Here is a 20314-nt window from a genome sequence, read left to right as displayed (position 1 = left end):
AGTCGCCCTTAACGCGGCCGGGCTTCACGCCGCAAGGGTTGCTGGGATTCTCTTTTGAATCCTTGCTGCCTGGAGTGGGCGGTGCCAAAAATTGGGCGGGGCTTCAACCCGCGTCGCAGAGGTTCCCTCTCGCACTCGCAACCAGCCTCTCACCTCTCACAGGGCGGGGGTTGCGAGGGGGGAACTCACAGAAGTGGAATCAAAGCTAAGTTAGTAGCGCAGCACAGCCAAACAGTGTACTTCTTGCAGTCGCCCTTAACGCGGCCGGGCTTCACGCCGCAAGGGTTGCTGGGATTCTCTTTTGAATCCTTGCTGCCTGGAGTGGGCGGTGCCAAAAATTGGGCGGGGCTTCAACCCGCGTCGCAGAGGTTCCCTCTCGCACTCGCAACCAGCCTCTCACCTCTCACAGGGCGGGGGTTGCGAGGGGGGAACTCACAGAAGTGGAATCAAAGCTAAGTTAGTAGCGCAGCACAGCCAAACAGTGTACTTCTTGCAGTCGCCCTTAACGCGGCCGGGCTTCACGCCGCAAGGGTTGCTGGGATTCTCTTTTGAATCCTTGCTGCCTGGAGTGGGCGGTGCCAAAAATTGGGCGGGGCTTCAACCCGCGTCGCAGAGGTTCCCTCTCGCACTCGCAACCAGCCTCTCACCTCTCACAGGGCGGGGGTTGCGAGGGGGGAACTCACAGAAGTGGAATCAAAGCTAAGTTAGTAGCGCAGCACAGCCAAACAGTGTACTTCTTGCAGTCGCCCTTAACGCGGCCGGGCTTCACGCCGCAAGGGTTGCTGGGATTCTCTTTTGAATCCTTGCTGCCTGGAGTGGGCGGTGCCAAAAATTGGGCGGGGCTTCAACCCGCGTCGCAGAGGTTCCCTCTCGCACTCGCAACCAGCCTCTCACCTCTCACAGGGCGGGGGTTGCGAGGGGGGAACTCACAGAAGTGGAATCAAAGCTAAGTTAGTAGCGCAGCACAGCCAAACAGTGTACTTCTTGCAGTCGCCCTTAACGCGGCCGGGCTTCACGCCGCAAGGGTTGCTGGGATTCTCTTTTGAATCCTTGCTGCCTGGAGTGGGCGGTGCCAAAAATTGGGCGGGGCTTCAACCCGCGTCGCAGAGGTTCCCTCTCGCACTCGCAACCAGCCTCTCACCTCTCACAGGGCGGGGGTTGCGAGGGGGGAACTCACAGAAGTGGAATCAAAGCTAAGTTAGTAGCGCAGCACAGCCAAACAGTGTACTTCTTGCAGTCGCCCTTAACGCGGCCGGGCTTCATTGGAAGGGATATGGACCCCAGGAGAGATCTTGGGAACCCTCAGAATATGTACATGCACCTCGTCTAGTCCGAAAATTTCATCGGGCTTTTCCCAACAAGCCAAAACCTCCGGAAAAGACAAGCTTGGGAGGGGCCTTGAGGGGGGGTGCTGTCATGACCGCAGCCTCCAAGGAGTCAGGTTTAGCCCAACTGCCTCGGAAGCTGGGTCACAACTTAATTTCCAGGCACCCATCGGCTCCCATAGGGGCCTTATGGACCTTGTCCTGGCGCCAGTGGCGCCAGGCTCATAAGGGGACTCAGTCCCGGCACAGGACGTGCCGGGCTCATGATGTAAGGAATGGTGCTTGGGTGGTCCTACCTGCTGCAGACCATGCTGCTCACTCACCTGCAGGATGAAATCCTCATCCATCCATGGCTGGAACTACTTTACCTCTGGGTGTGGCCAGCACCACTCCCTGGGACTGGATACTGGAACTATTCTGGAAGCTGGGACTTCTTACCTGGGCGAGGCTGCTGTGGAAGGAGACACCTAAGCACTCCAGTAAGCTATTTAAGCCACGCCCGATCAGAGCAACGTGCTTCGCGTTATTCTGCAATAGCAGCAGGACGCTCACCGTGTCAGCTCCAGAGAATCTTCAACTTCTGCATCTGGGGAAGAAAAATCCGCAATCTTACCTTCCGAAATACCATCTTCGTCTTCAGCAGCATCTGAAAAGGGAAAAGAACACCAGGTTAGCAGGAGATAAAAACCAGCGCAGCACTTACCCAGTCCATCGGTGCATCTCAAGCCACGGGCTGCAGCTTTCCATTTTTTCCGGCACCCTGTGGAAGCAAAGACATTGGTTAGTAAACCTCCGTGAAACTTTCCTTACCTACGCTGCATTCTTCTCGCCTCCGCCGACGCTGCTACTCGCATCTGCAAAACAAAAGGACATCATTAAGAAATACAAAACTCCATCTATACGCCCGTGTTTTGGGCAGCGCTCATCTTTCTCACTCCTCGGTGCATTCCTCGACGTCCATTTTTCTACCCAGCTGCTTCTGCGACCTGAAAAAGGAAAAGAGACATTAAGAAGTGCTTTTAACTTCGAATTGACATTTTCTACTTGCTTGCCTGCAATACCTTCGCCATTCCATCGCTCTCCGGACCCCCATATTCAAGCAACCGCCGTTCGTGCTGCTAACAACGGCCTAGCTCCAAATCTTCATCCTCTGCAACCAAGAGGCTGGACAATTAACCAGTGAAGTAACTGGCTTCGGCGCCCGTGCACAGACGCAGGATGGAGAGCTCCGCTTTCACCTACATAAGGTGAGCACATTTAGCCTACGAACTACTTGGGAGTACCAGGAAGGGGAGGCAGCTTACCCAGTCAGGCTTATATATCCATATTAACCCCTTGCTCTCATAATTGCAGACACCTCACCCTTCAGATCAAGATCTCAGTGAGGAAAGGGCCTTTCCAGGGTGGCATTCGAGGCCTGCGCGTGACCCTAGAAGACTCCGAGAACCCCCAGCCCAGACCTGCGCCTCCGAGGGATTCAGGTGAGCGTTACAGAGGCAGAGCTTGTACTGTTAGAAAAGAGGTCACAGTCATTGATACGCGAGTGCTAGGAAATAACTGTCTTAATGCCTTCTATGGTCATGCCAACACTTAATTCTGCAAAGAAAAGGACAACCATTAAATATAACGATATAACACCTTACCAGAATATCATAAAGAGTCACTTGCAAAAGTAGGCTTTGTACAAATTCCTTGCTGCAATTTGTTATGAATGAATTTCAAGGTCCTACAATTCAGAAATGTATGATCTGCTTCTGACAATGTGTGCTGTGAGCAATCAGACGAAATTAGTTTCAGGAATGTATGTACTGCTTTATTCAGTCAAAGGTCATGAATCTGGCTAAGGATTCTCGCAGTCGTGCCTTTATGCAGACAACTGATACAGGCACAGTATCTGAGCCAAACAGGATGAGTGCCTAGCTGGCCACTTGAACCCTGGGAATGAAACACCTAACATGAGCGTCCAGCGGGGACAATGGCATTGCCATCTGAGTTGTTGGTGCCCATGCCACACTTGGATGTGGAAAACCAACAGAGTCGATGACGGTTCAGAAGACTGGGGTGGCAGTCACACTGGCATACAGGCATCAAAGACCTCAAGCAACGAAGTGCTCAATGGGTCGATCACAATGACTGGGTGATACTTCTCTATATCTTGGGGGAACGAGTTTTGCATGTTCTATAACTGGTTCAAACAAGCTGAGTGGACCCAACTTTGCAAACATTGGGGGACAGCCTCCTGTTCTCGCCTTTGATCTGCCTGGTATTGTGGGGAAAGATGCAATCCAGTGTGGCATGATCCTCAGACCTTGGGCCTAGAAAATCATGACTGAGCCTGGAGTTTTCTTATTGGGGAATTGGCCTCTCTGCTAAATGGCTGCCAGGATCCTTTTAATGCCTGTAATGCCTTTGCGGGAATAGAATGGGCCAGCATCCTTCAATAGTACGCATAACATACAAATAGGTTTGCAGGTGCACGACTATACGCTGTGAGGGAACTAGGACAGAAAGTAGGGCAAAGGAGTAAGAAAAAGTTGAGACAAACACTCCCTCAATAACCATAAAAATGCAGAGCATCCATTAGTTTCCTGGTAAAGGAGCACATATCATGTTCTAATCAGCAGTCTTTAATTCCGTCATTTCACACTCTCAATTTCCAGCAGTTCAATATCCAGCGTTCATAGGCACTGAAGACACCGTTAGCCTGAGTCCAGAAATCCCAGCCAAAGAGCAATTGTGTTGAGCAATTTAGGCACCATCTATGATCGCTGCCACGAATGCAGTGCAAAACATATCTGGGATATGTAGTCCAATCACATGATTTGCCTGTTGTCTTGCTCTATTCGGTAGGCAGATCAAAGGTCACAAGTGACTAAGCTGTTGCTGGCTGCCTGGAAATGCTAGTTTTCCACAATCCTGGTGTCACTTAACATACATCTAGGGGTACAACTTGTGGCACACCCAGAAGTGCTTTGCAGAGGCAAGACCTTTCACAGAGTCATCAATGATGTGGGCAATGCCCCTATATTCTCACCAGCATAGAAAGTGGTTCGGAGAATTCTTAACAGTGAGCCAACTGTCTCCTAGTCTGGTGACTCTTATGCTTTCGGTGGTGATGTACTGAAGCTTCCACCTCTGAGAGCAGCACATACATTGGGCTTGTTACAAGTATCAGCCCTGCCCAGGTTTGTTAGGTGGAGCCACCTTCCCAGCCAGGTCAGGATGGCCAGACAGAGGTAAATGGAAGAGCCCTGAATGGTCTTGGTGACGTCCCAGACTGAGAATGCAGCTTCAGTAGGCGTTCAAGAAGGGGAGTGTGCTGCAAGCATAGTCTCAAAAGAAGTGGATGAACAACCACATGGGATTCTGGCTTGGGAGAAGGCCCTAGTCGGGCTTCTGATCTTGCACTGGTATCAGAAATCCCTGGGGGACCTTAAGAGTGACCAATGGAATAAGACCTACCCACCACCTCAGAAGGGATTCAGGAGGAAAGTGTTATAGGTGCCTTGTCCCGAGAGCTCATAATGCTTTAAAACAATATATTTGCTCAACAACTTCTTCCTAGCAACAAAGTCAGAAAAAGCCTGATGGCTGCAGTATTGATTACCTCCACGTAACTCTAAAGTATGTTCTTGGGTGCTTCAATGGAAAGGGAATCACAAAGTGTACAGCCCGGGACAGCGTTTACCAGGTCCAAGGCTATGGCGACACAGGTCATGAGGATTCTGCATTAGACAATTCTGCATGGCGTTCTCTGCATCATTTGAAGGAGGTTTGATGAGGAGCAAATGGTTAAAAAAGGACATGCGAGAAAGCTAGCAGAGAAGTTACTTACCCCTGGTAACGTTCTTTCGATTGATGTTCCTCCCACATATTCCTCATTTTATTATATTATATCTCTACAGCTTTGCTGCTTCAGAAAAATGTTTTCGCTCGCCAGAGGGCGCTGTATGCGGTGTCATCACGTCTATGTACCTCGAGGGCCTGCGTCTATCAACAACGTCATCGTCAGTATAAATAGCACATGCAGTGTACGTAGGCTTCAGTTCTGCGTTTCCTTTCCCCTTCTTAGAGGAATTAAACAGGTGTACCCAAGAACGCAGGTTCTCAGACAACATAGAGTGTAATGCATGTAAATTGTACGGCGGGGTAGGCTGGGAGGGGCGATGAGGAATACATGGGAGGAACTTCCAATCGAAAGAACATTACACGGGGTAAGTAACTTGTTCTTCGAATGGAATGTGTCCTCCCAGGTATTCCTCATTTTATGATAGACTCCCGACGCAGTAACAATTTGGAGGTGGCAGTATCAATCAATTTAATCAAGGACCGAATGGAGGACAGCCTTAGCAAAAAGTCCTCGTTGACTGGAGGAAGAATCCAGGCAGTAGTGTTTGACAAATGTATGAATGGACGACCAACTAGCCACTAAGCAGATGTCATTTATTGGGACACCGCTATGAAGAGCCGCAGAGGTTGCCATGCCCCTTGTGGAATGAGCCCTTAGGCCTTCCGGCAGGGTCCTTACCCGCAAGCCTATAACAGTCACCAATGGCAAGGATCGTCCATCTGGATATTGTTTGTTTGGTGACTGCCAGTCGCAATTTTGGGCCAGTGTACCCAATAAAAAGTTGATCAACCTCACAAAATATAGCCATTCTTGAAATGTAAAAACTTAGGGCCCTTTTAGGGTCTAATCTATGTAATCTCGCCTCTTCTTTACCTGAATGAGAAGGAGGATAGAAAGTTGGCAACGTTATCTTTCGCGACAAATGGAAGTTGGAGACTACCTTCGGTAGAAAAGATGGTTTTACCCTGAGGATGACTATCTTTATAGAAAGCAGTATGAGGAAGCTCACAAGAATGAACCTGCAACTCACTTACCCTGCGGCCCGATGATATTGCGATAAGTAAAGCCGTTTTCAATGTCAGGAGCCTTAAAGGGCATGAATGTAAATGCTCAAATGGGATACATGTCAAGAATTTGAATACAAGGTTTAAGTCCCAAACAGGTACATTAAATGGAACTGGAGGGTATACATTAGTAAGTCCCTTTAAAAATTGTATGACTAAAAGGATTTTGAAATAGGAATCCTCTTCTGAGGAGCGCTTAAAAATGGAAAGCGCTGCCTGGTATCCCTTTAAGGTTCCAATCTGGAGCCCAAGATTGGCTAAATGCAACAGGAAAGAGAGCACTATAGGTGTGCCACATTGGAATGGATCCACATTATTTTCCCTTCACCAGTTGGTGAATTTATTCCAATGGCACCGGTACAAGGATTTGGTTGCTGGCCTTCTGGCCGAAAGCAAAATCTCCATTACGTCATACGGGAGGTCCTAATCCTTGTATCTCAGCCTCTCAGAAACCATGCGTGAAGGCTGATGGTTTTGACCGCTGGATGGAGAACCTGACTTGCAAGAGTAGTGCCTCTCTTTGTGGAAGACATATTGGAGGGCAGATCGACATGTCCAGAAGGTCCGGGAACCACGTCCAAGGGGCCCAATCCGGAGCAATTTGAATCATGGATTTCCCAAACTTTCTCAACTTCCTGATCACGTGAGGAATGACGGGAACTGGAGGAAACGCATACAGGAGTGGAAATTCCCAGTCCACCACAAATGCGTCTCCTAGAGCTCCTCTTGGGGGAAATTCCCTTGAGCAATACAGCTCACACTTCCGGTTGGCAATTGTCGCAAACAGATCTACTTGAAGGGTTCCCCAAAGGGTGAAGATCTCTTAAAGGACTTCCCTGAGTTAGTTCCCACTCGTGGGAGACTGTGCTCTGCCTGCTCAGAGCATCCGCTACCTTGTTCTGCTCTCCGGTTAGGTGAACTGTTGATAGAGAGATTCCTTCTTGCATTGACCAAAACCAGAGCTGCATTGCCTCTCTGCACAGTGGTAGTGACCCTACACCTCCTTTCTTGTCGAGGTAGTACATGGCCACTGTGTTGTCCGTCATTATCAGGACGTTCTTTCCTAGAAAGGTAGAAAGGCCTTCAACGCTAGTCTGATTGCCCTCAGCTCCAATAGGGTGATGTGTAGTTTGGACTCTGATGGAGACCAACGACCGCGGATTGTCAGTTCGTTGGTGTGGGCTCCCCACCCCGAAGGGAGGCATCCATCACTACCGTTATGTCCGGCCATGGTTGCCAAAAAGATTCTCAATTGAGAATATTGTCTTTGCAAGCCCAACATAGAAGATCCTGAGCAACCCTCCTCGGGACTTGCAGATGGTCTGACATATTCCCTGAGAATTGGGACCACTAAGTCCTGAGGGCCCATTGAAGGGATCTCATTCTCAGTCGGGCCTCTGGCAACAGAAAAATGCAGGATGCCATGAGACCGAGCAACCTCAGAAAATCAAAGGCCGGAAGATACTGTGGAATAATATGATATGATATGATAGTTTATTTATATAGCGCCTATACACAATAAGTTTCAAAGCGCTTAATGCTTCTTTGGTGGTATCGAAGAAGGACTCGATTCCTGAGTCGGCACTCTTGACAACTTCTCGTCTGTTCGAGAACTTTCTCGACGTATTGCCGGTTTCATGCTCCGCTTCGAAGTTGTAGCCTTCGACTTCCTTTTGTCGTCCGATGGAGCAACCGGGGCATGGCTCTTGTGCGATTCTTTCGAGGAGGTCGAGGACGCATTCTCAGAAATTCACATCACCTCTGCCTGAAATGCCTCCCACTTCGTTGAGAAATCGGGTTTTGTCAGGCATCTGATTACTTCGGTAGAGGAATCAGATGATGAAGAGGGAGACCTATGACATCTCTTCTTCGCCTTCTTTGAGGAAGAAGATGGAGATTGCCTCGATCGACTCCTTGATCGGGACCTCTTCAATTTTTTTTGCGCCGGGAGGAGTCTCTAGACTCGCCAGACTTTTTCTCTCTGAAAAGAAGAATTCAAAGCCACCCTCCCCACCGCCAGTTTACCTTTACGCTCCCTGAAAGCGGTCTCTGTCCTGGCCTGACAAGACCCACAGTCGTCGGTACGGTGCCCAGAGCCCAGACACCACAGGCAGAGCAGTAAGGATCCGTAATAGACATTTTCGATCCGCAGTCGTGCCATTTTTTTTAAAACCCGACTTAGGTGATATATGATATTTTATTTGTATCACGCTCGTACACAAGTGTTTCAGAACACGACAAGTGCTGGAACAAAAAAGGGGGGTCAGTATGGTTACAGATACAGACCCCAGTGCAGGGATTGCCCGGTGGCAGTGTGAAAAGAGCTCTAGAGGGGAGGTATTTACGTAGGGATAGCTGAAGGTATTTTGGACCCAGAAGGCTATGTGGCCAATGCAGAGGGTTTTGAATTTAATCTTTGCGTCCACTGGGAGTCAATGGAGAGATTTCAGGGCAGGAGACATACGATCCCAGGGCTTGAGGCCAAGGACAAGTCTTGCAGTCCTGTTATGGAAGAGTTGTAAAGGGCAGAGAGTAGAGGCAGGTAGATTTAGAAAAAGGCTGTTACAAAAGTCCAACCTAGAGATAACCAGGGCTCAGGAGACAGTGAACCTCTTGGGGAAGGAGAAGAAAGGCAGAGTACCTCTGAGGAGGTGCAATAGGAAGTTTGACTTTTTAGAGACATCAGAGATGTGGGGAGAGAAGGAAAGTGTAGAATCAAAGATGACCCTGAGGTTCTTAGCCTCGCAGGTGGGGCTGGGAGGAGGGCCAAGGGCGGCTGGCCAGAGAGTGAGGAGAAAGGAGGGTGAAGGTGTGCAGATGAGGAGGTTCTCTGTCTTGCTGGCCGATCGGCAATCAGAGATGAGAGAAGGAGAGGAGGTGGCCGAGGGCAACCTGAAGATGTGTTGAGTGTCATTAGCATAGCACTAGAAATTGGACCAGAAAATGGCAATGCAGTGGGCGAGAGTTAGAAGGTATTAGTTGAAGAGCCAGGGCGAGAGGTTAGACCCCTGGGGAACACCGCAGGTAGAATGGGAGATAGATCAAAGGAAGGACCCAAGTTGGACCTGGGAGGGTCGATCAGAGAGGAAAGAGGTCAGCCAGGCCAGAAAATGATCGGTGATGCTCAGGTTGTCACGGAGACGGTTGAGCAGGATGGTATGGTTAACCGCGACGAAGGCAGAAGAGAGATCGAGTAGGATGAGGACAGAGCGAATGGAGAGCAGATCTTCGCGGATGTTCAGGAGAGCAGTTTCCGTGCTTCTGGCAGCTCTAAAGCCAGACTGATGGTTGTGGAGAGAGCCCACAGAATCAGAATGAAGGTTAAGCTGAGAGATGGCCAGCTTTTCTAGGAGTTTGCCCAGAAAGGGAGTAATGGGGATCAGGCGATAGTTAGCTGGACAAAAAGGGTCAGCTATGGGTTTGATAAGCGGATGCACAAGAGAGTGCTTCGGAGGGGGAGGGGAATGCACCAGTGGCAAAGGAGTGCTTGCAGAAATCAACATGGGCTGGAGCAAGGGTATCAATGTGGTCCTTGATGGTTTTAGAGTAACAGGGATGAACCTGTTTTAATGAAGCTGTCATAGATCAGACTTGTCTAGCAACCTCGTTGGGGGAGAAAGGAGGAAAGGATGAGAAAAAGGAGGAAAGGATGAGAAAGAGGGGGTGGCTGAAGGAGGGTCAGCGTTCGCTGAAGGAGGATAGAGAAGAGGGGAGGAGAGGGTGGACAGTATGACCTGGGTTTTTTTAGATGAAGTGAGAGGCAAGCTCATTGCAGAGAGTCTGTGAGTTGACATGAGGGGTAGATACTGTGCAGGGTTGTCCAGCTCCTTGCAGATAAAGGAGGTGTCGAAGGAGACTACTACTTTCTTTTGAAAAACTGAAGCGCACCGTATGCAATTGCTATTTCAAGCATGCCACCTCTAAAGTAAGTGCCGGATCTGGCCAAGCAGAAAAGGACATTGGTATGGAAGCTGGTTGTTGCCTATGGGTGGTAAAGCGTTCATACTGCTATAGCTGTCTGCACACAGACTTCTGTTACTTTGTCTATGCTTTGCAAGAAATGCTCAAAGTGTGGTGGTAGTGAGGGTAACGGCCAGGAGGAAGGGGCAAGGGGCATCAGGTATACCAGTTTAATTTTGAAGGAATGCACAAATGTCTCCCTTTCACTGGTTCCCCAAAATAAGTGTGGGTGTCACAAATGCCCTAAGAACGAGAGCGTCTCAAATGCTTACATTTTCATCCCCTTTGTGCATGGAGGTCATTATTGGCACTTCTGTGCAATGTGCCTCCATGTGACTGCAGCCTTGTGATTGCTGTTCTTCTACATGATTTACCTCACCTTCACAGGGATGGAAATGCAAAACTCAGACATATATTATTTCATGCAGTGATATATTTACTTCATGTTTCTTCTGACATAGTGAATGTCTGGGATGCCCTAACAGCAGTAAACCCATGTTAGGTGTGGGCCAGCCCTGTTACCGCGTGCAATAACGGAAATCACAACATGCAGATTTCTCGACTGGGATCCGTAACGGTCCAATGGGTCTTGGAGATTCGGATTCAAAGGACTGGTTTGACATGTCATGCTGTAAATGGGGTTAGTAGGGTACTGATATACAAAGCTGTGTATGATTAGAGGAATGGCTCGGGTGAGTCTAGCACTGTAACTATTCACCCAATGGCTTATGCTTTTCATTTAGGTCGCTTTCCCTTAGGTTTCTTATGTTCTATTATCGCTTTTGCTGTGATGTTTTGCACAGATGATTCATTCTGGCCTCGTTTTAGAACGGGACGGCTTGCACTACGTTTCCATCCTCTGTCAGGCGGATGTCTGTGACAAAAAACACGTTGCCCTTACATTTTAGGAGGTTGTTTTTAAATAGAGCCCTTATTTTCCTGTTACAAATCTTGTATGGTCATTTTACTGCACACATTTAATTAAGTTAAATTACGGTTTAGTACTTGCTTATATTTGAATTATTTTGGTATTCGTTTTTTTCTTCAATATTTTGTCTCTGTTGCTGTAATAGTTGCACATAGTTCATTCATTGTCCGTCCCGTGGTCGGACGAGATAGGCTCTGCACTAAATTTCCAATCATTCCTTCCTCTCAGGATGATGCTCCTGAAGACGGATGAGTCTATGGCGACTCCTATTCAAGAACCTCACGTTGGTCCATCTACTTCTCAGTTAAAAGAAGCACTTATTAATACCAGGTCTGCGGTGCGGAATGCCACACCTGGCACAGAGTTTACTTTGGATTATTAACTTGGTATACCATTTATAAAAGAGATCTGCCTAATTGATTGCTGGGCTGTTTTACCTATTCTTGTTCCCAGCAATTATACAATTAAATGGGTGAAAACACCAGGTTGGCGGTGGGGAGGGCTTGATATAATTTTCAAAGTCCTTCTGTTCATATAGGATTTCGATTTACCAGCTTGGGATGAAGGTTCTGAAATATTCATGGCTGACTTTTCAATGCACTTATACTTCTATACTTGTGGGAACATCTTCCTTGCCAACTAGAAGTTACAGATCACTCTTATTCGTAAGCCCATAGAAATGTATTTTCAGACATTTTAATATTAAAAATAGAAACATTTTAACAACCGATTTCCGATTCGGCAATACATGGATCCTTACACTTATGAGAGTGCAAATGCGACAAAACAAACATCATAACATGTTTTTCAATAATTCATATAGGACTTCCTTATACCCCCCCCAAACTACTATGGTGTGCTACATATAAGTTATTATTTATGCTCAATAAGAAATTAATACAAAACATACACATTTTCTTCTCAATTTTCTTAACATTCTGAATTGTATGCTGTATATGATTCATAATTTTCTTGACACACAGTTTTCTATGCTGTATATAATTCCCAACATACGCATGTTTCGGTCTGTAATGCACGCAAATGATAGACCTTCTTCAGAGGATAGAAGGTGCAATGGTTCCCATGAGACGTGCATAAAATTAGCATGGCGCTTAGGAGACAGCAGGGCGTTTATACAAGTAAGAAATACAGAGTCAGACAAAAACACCATGCGATTAAGGGGACAGTGCCCTCCAACTTTTAAAGGCACATTCAATAAATGATGTATAGTTGTCAGACAGTGATCCAGAGTTTGCAACTAAGGGATACTAGAACCTGATAAGAACACAATACGTGGTGTAAACTAATTGGGTCAAAGGTTTAAAATAAACGTATCTTCTTTAGATGTTGGGATATCAGCGAAGCCAATGATATACCCAGTGAGGATGTCCTTGAACACACCAGGTAATGTGGAAAACGGGAGACCCGGGAGGGGGACAGAGAATCATTACTGGAATGCTCATACTCGTCCCAATCGAGAGAAACCATGAACATTGAATGAAGTGAAACCATGAATATTGAATGAAGTGAAAGAGTCATTACTGGAGCACTCCTACTCATCCCAGTCAAGATAAACCATTGATGTTTAAATAAGTAAATGAGACTCATTACTGGACAGCTCATACTTATCTCTGTTAAGGAGAAAATCCTGACCCCCTTGAGAGAACAAACCTCAACACCAGAATGTTCATACTGAGATTAAGTCATACAAAAAAGGTCTAATCCGAGAAGAGATATATCATAGATGAAAAAAGCCTGAAGAGAAGGTAAATGAGAATAAGGCCAGATCATAGAAGCAAAGGGGAGGGCCCTAAATATTGGATAAAGTTACCATGGGAAAATAGAAGGATAACTACATGTAAAATATGTTAAGAAAAGAAGAAAGAAACAGAGAAAAGTCACATAAGAGAGAAGAATCAGAACTTGAACAACCCTGTAACAGAACTGTATGAATTGATAAAAACAGTCACCAGGAACTACTTGGAGATAGTTTTGTGAACTGAATGTTGTGAGAAAAACAAGTCTTCAGGAGAAGGGAGTCATTCTCCTGGTTTTGGTTGTTAGAGGGTTAGAATAGGTCACTTTGCACGTTGGACAGATTCTGTTTGGATTCTCACTGACTGACTAGCACCTTAGCTAGTTTTGTTAGATAGGGGAATCCTGAAGAATAGGGGAAAAAAGGCATTTATTCTTAGGTTTATTAAAACTTTTGTCGAGAGGGAAAATGAGGGTGCGCATCCTTCTTCTGTTCCGCCACAAAGCACAAGCCAAAATGAATTCTGCCAAAGCATTAGGGACAACCCTTGCCAAAAGTAATAACATATTTTTTTCAACTCACAGAGCTACTCTCAGACCTCCCCATACTTGATATAGAAGAATCTTAATCAATCTATATTACATGCGACTTGTCATACAATATCTCTGTTAAAAGTAATACAAATTTATAAAACTTCCTCTTCTTGGTTTTCACCTCATCTCCCGGCCCCCCCTTAAACTGATTCTTGAAGGAAAGAAAAGAAGTGGAATAATCCCAATCCCCTGACACTTTGCTGATGTGTGCATAGCCCCCAGGATTAATGAAAGAAAAGGCTTTTTTTAAGCTAAGAGATTGTTCTTACACAAACAAATTTCTGTAGCTGAGAACAAACCCAGTGACTTTTTAAAGCTGCACAATCCTTCCTTAATCCTACAAACCCAACAGAACTTTTCTTTCAAAACATGGCCTACAGAAATTCCCAAGACTACTTGTAAAACAAGCCTTCGCTTGTAGAAAGCTCTGCCTCTGACAATCCGTACCATCAATTCTTTAACTTCCTTTCTCAAAGCTTTAAATACATACTTTTACTGCTCATCCCTTAGCTCCTATTGCATGCCTTGCTGTTATTTAAGTCTTGTGCAAAGATGGAGTTTATGCTGCCTGGTTTTGAGGTATAAATAAAACAAATCGAATGAAATTAAAGTACTTCAATCCAAAAGATACATAAAATTAGAAAGATCATTCTTATTTCTCATGTGTTTTAGTTGCTACCACAGTTTTATGGCTAAAGTTTCCCAAGGAACTGTAAAGTTGAATTGCATTTCCTTAATCATCAGCATGTCAGGTTTTCATTTAATGTCTGTCTTTTTCCACTTAAAGCTTGTTAAAACATTTGACCCCAGCGTTGTTTTATTATTTATTAAGGATCTGAATGCTATGTATTTTCTGGTGAAGTGATTTCAAGAGGACAAGAGTGGTTTATATGGAATATTATAACACACTGGAAAAAGGGGGACAACAATTCCAGTCCGTGGCACTAAAGAAAAACTGTAATAAAAAGAATGCTTGAAATTGAAGTATTTGGTTCATTTTAGCTGTGCCATGAAGGACATGTAACCTCTTACATGTATTAAGGGAATCTGCTCAAAAACACAACAAAGTTGTACAGACGCATAAAAAAAGACAATAGTTTTCCATTTAAAGCTCAGTATTTGACTCTGAAATAAATAAGCTCTTTGGTTGTTCGATTGCTTCCATCTGTTAATCCTAATAGTCTGAATACCTACAGCCTTCATCAGGAAATGGTCTTACCTCTTCTGACCGAGGTGGCATATCTGTTAGGGCCTCTTGAGATGCTTCATCTAGTAATAGGAAACACATCACGTTAAATACGAAATGTACATTCTGGTCTGGGCTCACTGGGCTCTACCTAAAGAACAGAAAAAAACATTCGTGTCCACAAAAAAGAGGACATGCCCAGTTAACCCATACAAATATTTAAATAAATGCATGCAAAGAAGGCACAGAACCATCTGGGCAATGGCAGTAATAAAATACATTGGACGTGACATTGGTGCTCAACAATTTCACTGATCTTCAAATGTGAATAACTCAATTAAAGAAAACGGGAGTCTGTAATGTTTCTAAGGAGCGTGCTTAACGAAGCAAAAATGAAGCAATGGAATGGTATAAGGCTTTTCATGCTGTCACATGTACTTGACTAATTCTTGTACCAATTGTATCAGTAGTCTTATTCACTACACTGAGCGGTCTTGGGAGGATTCAGTTCACAGTATTCGGATCAGATGGTTTCCCACAGCACTTGACTGTCCTGTATCTTTTTTATCCAGTAAATGTTTGCACAAATCCCACTCTATTGGTCCTGAAAATGGCTTTAATTACAATTTGTGGATAGGTTGGCCATATTTCACATCAATAATAACTGTAGTTCATTTAAATTGTGGATATAATTGTGTATGTTGCTTTCAGGTATCAATTTGGAAAGTCATTTCTTACATGTTTCGTATGTAGTTTTATGCCTGAGCTGCTAGAGAACAAATATGCATGGACGTGTGCCTACCATGCATAACAGTCAAAGCGCATGCTTCAAAATTAGTGTTTTCTGAACTCTCCTTTTTAGTGTGCTCTGTATAGTCTTAACAACTGATATTAATTGGATGCAGGAATTATATGCCACTGCAACTATCATTCTTATTGAATCTCAAAAACACAGGTGTAGACTGCATGGTTTGGAGTTTTCTGCATCAACACGTCCTAGGCTGAAAAATACAACCATGCAGGAGACTAGAGGACTTCCTCTACGCCAGGGTTATAGGATGGAAAGTGTAGATGGGCTGTTCACACTGCTACTGTGTATTCTTTCTCTGAATAAAAGAATAACAATTCAAGCTCGAAATGTAAATATCCCCATTCAAAGTATAGACATTTAGATTCAGCCAAATGTTAAACTAACAAACATAATGTGGTCTCTGCATTTGCTTGCGCAAGTGCTTTTGAGGATTTACCAATTGATTGTAACAAACATGTGAAGTCTCAACTCTTCCCCACAAACTCAACCCTATGGTGATCACTTCCCATCACTACCGACAACAAGTTTGATTTAAGTAGGAGAAAGAGAGGTGAAATAGTCACACTGTGGGTGCAACCAGTTCCTCAGTGTAAGTTTCAATTTGCTCGTTGCAAAGTACAACCCCCTGACTACACACTTCAACAGAACCCCATTGGCAGGTCTCCCGGAGAACCCATTAAAAACACTGGATCGCTGCAGAATGGTATCATCTGTAGAAATCTGATGACCGTTATTATGGGAGGCAGTGTTCAACTCACAGTTCTTCAGCTGATACTCAATAGCTGCTTTAAGGTTAAACGCTTCAATAAGTGCTGTTTCATGAAGAACCAGTGTATTTCCAACACTCCGAACATCAATGCCTTCGGTTGTCATGCCAACGCTTAGCTCTGCAGAGAAAAGGACAGCCATTAAATATAGTGGTATTACACCTTACCAGAACACAATAAAGATTCACTTACAGGCTTTCTTCAAATCTCTTACTGTAATTATAATGAGTGATTGCCAAGGCCGTAAACTTAAAAATGGAAAGTGCTCGAGCTACTGCTGACAATGTATGCTGGAAGCAATCAGACAATTGGTTCCAGGAATATATTTTCGCCATAATTTCACTGAACGCCTATATTTAAATTCTCAGGCAGATCCTAAGGTTTTCACTTAAATAAGGACATAATTGTAAGCTATACGTGCCAGGTGCTAGGAGTATGCATGTACACTGCATGTGTTTAGCCAACAACTCCCCACATGTATTTGAAATGTGTAAGCACACAATTCCAAAATAAATCTAGCCAAAATGAAGTGATGAAAATAAAAGAAAAATCATACATAACAGATTTATTAACTGGAAAAACACCATCTTGAGCCTCATTATGAGGTTGCCAATATGTACCCCTGATACCGTGTCTGCATGCATTAAAGATGCAGTAATGGAAAGGGTTCACATGATTTAGAGTCATACAGAGCCTGGAGTTATTCACCTTTTTGGAGTTCCATTGGATCCCATTGGGGAAATGAGGTAATGCCGCATCATGTAATGCATTGGTGTGGAGCAAAAGGAAGTTCAGTCTGTTCAGCTATGGGTTTCCAAACTCACCAGTGCAGAGTGGTAAAGCATGCTGTATTCAGAAATACACTATGCGTCCATTTCTGATTTAGAGAATACCCTACCTACGAAAGAGCCAGGGAACACTAGAGGGTCTAGCTTTTGCTTCATGCAGGAAAAGAGGTAAAGCAATAGGAAGGAAGGCAGAGTGGCAGTGACCTTGGAAAGTTTGGATACTGACTACGCCACAGATTGAAACCGACTGAACACGGCTTTCACAACTTGACATTTCAAAAATATAAAAAGTTACTCACCAAATAACTAGTATTGGGAAGCCTTCCTTCCATAGGACAGAACTGAAGCAGACATCTAGGACATCAATAACCGTGGGGGACTTGGCTGCGAGGTCCGAGTGAGGTCCTCTCCGAAGGCCACCCCTCTATTTCCTATGTGTTTATACCCCTGAAAGGGCGGAGAATACGGTGCTCCTATGGGTAGTAATGTGCATTTAGTCTTACCTCACGGTCCCTTTATGCCTGTAACTGGGGAAATTCCCAAGCACGAGTTGACACGCGGAAAAGAACGTATGGACGGCAAGTTATATACTAGCCATGTGTATTTCTTAAAATGGCAGGAACAGCTGCTCTGAACTACTTTACCAAGCCAAATGAAACACAGAAAGCCTATGAGGTAGACTATGTATATCTATGTCTGCAGAGAGACTGTTTACATAGTTCTACACGGTTAACATGCTGCCTGTACCACCCACTGAATTCAGCACTGCAAAAACTGGCTGGTCTTTCACCACTTAATGCCACCTCCCTTCATGCCGCCTCCTCAATTTTTCTTTTTCCGGGGTCCACCCCATGCGCTCACAATACTGCAGCTTCCAGGACCCCTTCTGCATGGTCACCCATCACTGCTTCGCCGATGGAGCTTCCCCTTGAATTCACGGCTAGCGTTTTCTCCCCTAGACACTCGCAAGGTCTCCTGCAACCCTCCCTCCTTACCTAGTCCCACGTGAGGTCTATACCCCCAACACACTTTACCTGCACTAGCCACCTCCTTCTGGCTCACAAGAGGGCTGCACGCACCGGTGTGCATCCCTCGCTGGCTGCATGCCAGATAAGGGCCTAGTCATATGTAGTCAGAATACATATCTCTGTTTTTTCGTTCGTAAGACTTTTCTTGAAACATGCATTTAATCTTAAATGAACAGCAAAACTGAATATTAAAATTAAAAACAGCCTCACCTCTCATTTTTGACATTCTTAATGGCGGGTTCCCCATATACTCCTCTGTGCCCCATGCACACATCCCCTGTTAGCGCACAAACCTCAAGATTCAAGTCTATCCTTTAGTCTACCAGCATATGGCCTCACAAACAAAATCCACCAGTTACAATATTATATCCTGATTTCCACAATGTTGTGTGCGATTCAAGGCTTAGTCATGGAGAGAACTGTATAAATAAAAAGCGTTGTGGGGTCCAAGGTTGATGAAATTACGACTTTTAAAATGCTTTCCTGTTTAGGGGCAAGCGAGTGCTATTTAGAATGCCTGAAAGAAATACTGCAACATTCTGCCACTGCCAAGCACTGAAGCCACGCCTCTTCAAAGTCACTGGTAACCCCCATTGAAGCTCTTCTGCTGCTCCTGCACCCTACCTGTAACCCCACTTGTGTCCCCTATGCTATGTACAGTGCTACGTTGCTTCCAGACCTGGGCTGCGCTTTACAAAAATCACATGGCTACATACCTACATACATCGACCATCTCATTCTCCAAATGTAGTATAGGTCCAACAGCAACCTCCCTATAACCGATCCCTTACCTGAAACATTTAAAACCTTTTGGATTGTTCCTTATATCCTCACCCTTAGCTTTCCGTTAATGGCAATCACATTTAGCTGCCACCAATAAACTGAAACGACTGCTCTGGAGTGCAGACAGGGATATCGGGTGTGAGGAAGGACACACAGGTAGGTTGGACATGTTATTTAGCTGTTTATGTACCCACTGATTGCCCATCGCCATGCGAATCCCTATGCAATTCCCATGAATACCTGCCACTCCCCATCCAAAACAAATCCTTCTAAAATCTCCTTCAGCTAGCTCTATCAAGCAGTAACATCAAACTGGGTGCTGTATAGATACGGGCAGTGTTATTTCAAAACCGTCCTGTGAGAGTTAGTGGCTTAATTTCAGTTGTAAATGTGCTTCTCGTGTAATAAAACATGTCTTCACCAAGTGTGCCTTCAGCCACTGGATCTTTAAGCAGTATGTGTGTCCTATGTGCAACTTGCATTGACGTTCTTGTAAAAAAAAAAAAACATTAGCAAAGGTGACATGTTGGGCTTTTGTGTAGGTATTAGATAGGTATTTGCAAGGCGCTGTCATCCTATGTCAAGGTACTTGCACCATTTTCGAGCTGTTGCCATCTTATGGTCAAATAGTAGCAATATATGGCAGTGTCAGTCAAATACTCATTTCAGGCCTTCACAAAATCTTTTTTCAACCCCATTATCGTACATGTCTCCATTGTTCTCCAACGAAATGCAAAATATAATAAAATACTATAGCTGCACGCAGATATGTAGAGCTCAAAGGCCTACCTGGGTGTTCTCGGATTCCTCGCTCAATTATATCTGCAATGTGCTTTAATGCAGGCGCATACTGTTTCATGCTGTAGTAACAGAGGGCAATGTTATAGGACAAATCTACAAAGAAAAGACAGATACAAAATTAAGATTGTCCGGCACTGAAACGGTTATGACTTGGCACACGTGTCAAATGCAAGTAGAAAACGGAGACAATTGTAGTTCAGTTTTTAGTGAAAAGCGATCTGTATACATCCCATGTATGATGTATTCAAGTATCTAGGGTCCAGAAACGTGTGTATGGATCCTGGTAAATAGATAATGAGAAACTAGTACTTGCGCATCTACTTACCGCGGAGTGTTATTACCACACAGACGTCCATGCACAGGTCGCACGCCAGTGTGGTCACAGCAAATGGGATTGGCCTAGTTGGCGTTTGAAGCATCTGCATGTTTAATCTGAAGCATATGTTTACGGGTTTATTAGAGTTAAAAGTTAAACAAATGGTATAAAATCTGATCGTTTTACAACGTGCCTATGGGCTCTGTCGCGCAATGTTAGCCAGGCATCCCAGAGAGAGCATTCCACACATCAGATGTGAGGTTGGCTGCAACTGCTGAGCCTGGTTACAGCCCCTGCGAGCTAAGAAAGGATGTTTGTGGAGCAGGGATCAGCCCCCATGGAGAGAAGACAACAAAAG

The 20314-nt window shown here is 45.0% G+C and overlaps 1 protein-coding gene across 4 annotated transcripts in view; it reads right to left on the bottom strand.

The window, feature by feature from the left end:
- The window catches only part of LOC138570097 (intraflagellar transport protein 70A), a 694742-nt gene that overhangs the window by 301274 nt on the left and 373154 nt on the right, over positions 1 to 20314 (bottom strand). For all 4 annotated transcript variants that reach the window (XM_069648698.1, XM_069648696.1, XM_069648699.1 and 1 more), the window contains 3 exons: positions 19629 to 19733; positions 16232 to 16360; positions 14696 to 14745 (listed from right to left, as the gene is read on the bottom strand). In XM_069648698.1, the coding sequence (XP_069504799.1) occupies positions 14696 to 14745; positions 16232 to 16360; positions 19629 to 19733 (284 nt within the window). The remainder of the gene's footprint in view (positions 1 to 14695; positions 14746 to 16231; positions 16361 to 19628; positions 19734 to 20314) is intronic.

This window comes from Ambystoma mexicanum, chromosome 2q, assembly GCF_040938575.1.
Source record: "Ambystoma mexicanum isolate Mex_15411 chromosome 2q, UKY_AmexF1_1, whole genome shotgun sequence".
Lineage (NCBI taxonomy): Eukaryota > Metazoa > Chordata > Amphibia > Caudata > Ambystomatidae > Ambystoma > Ambystoma mexicanum.
This window is presented reverse-complemented; position numbering and strand designations above follow the sequence as displayed.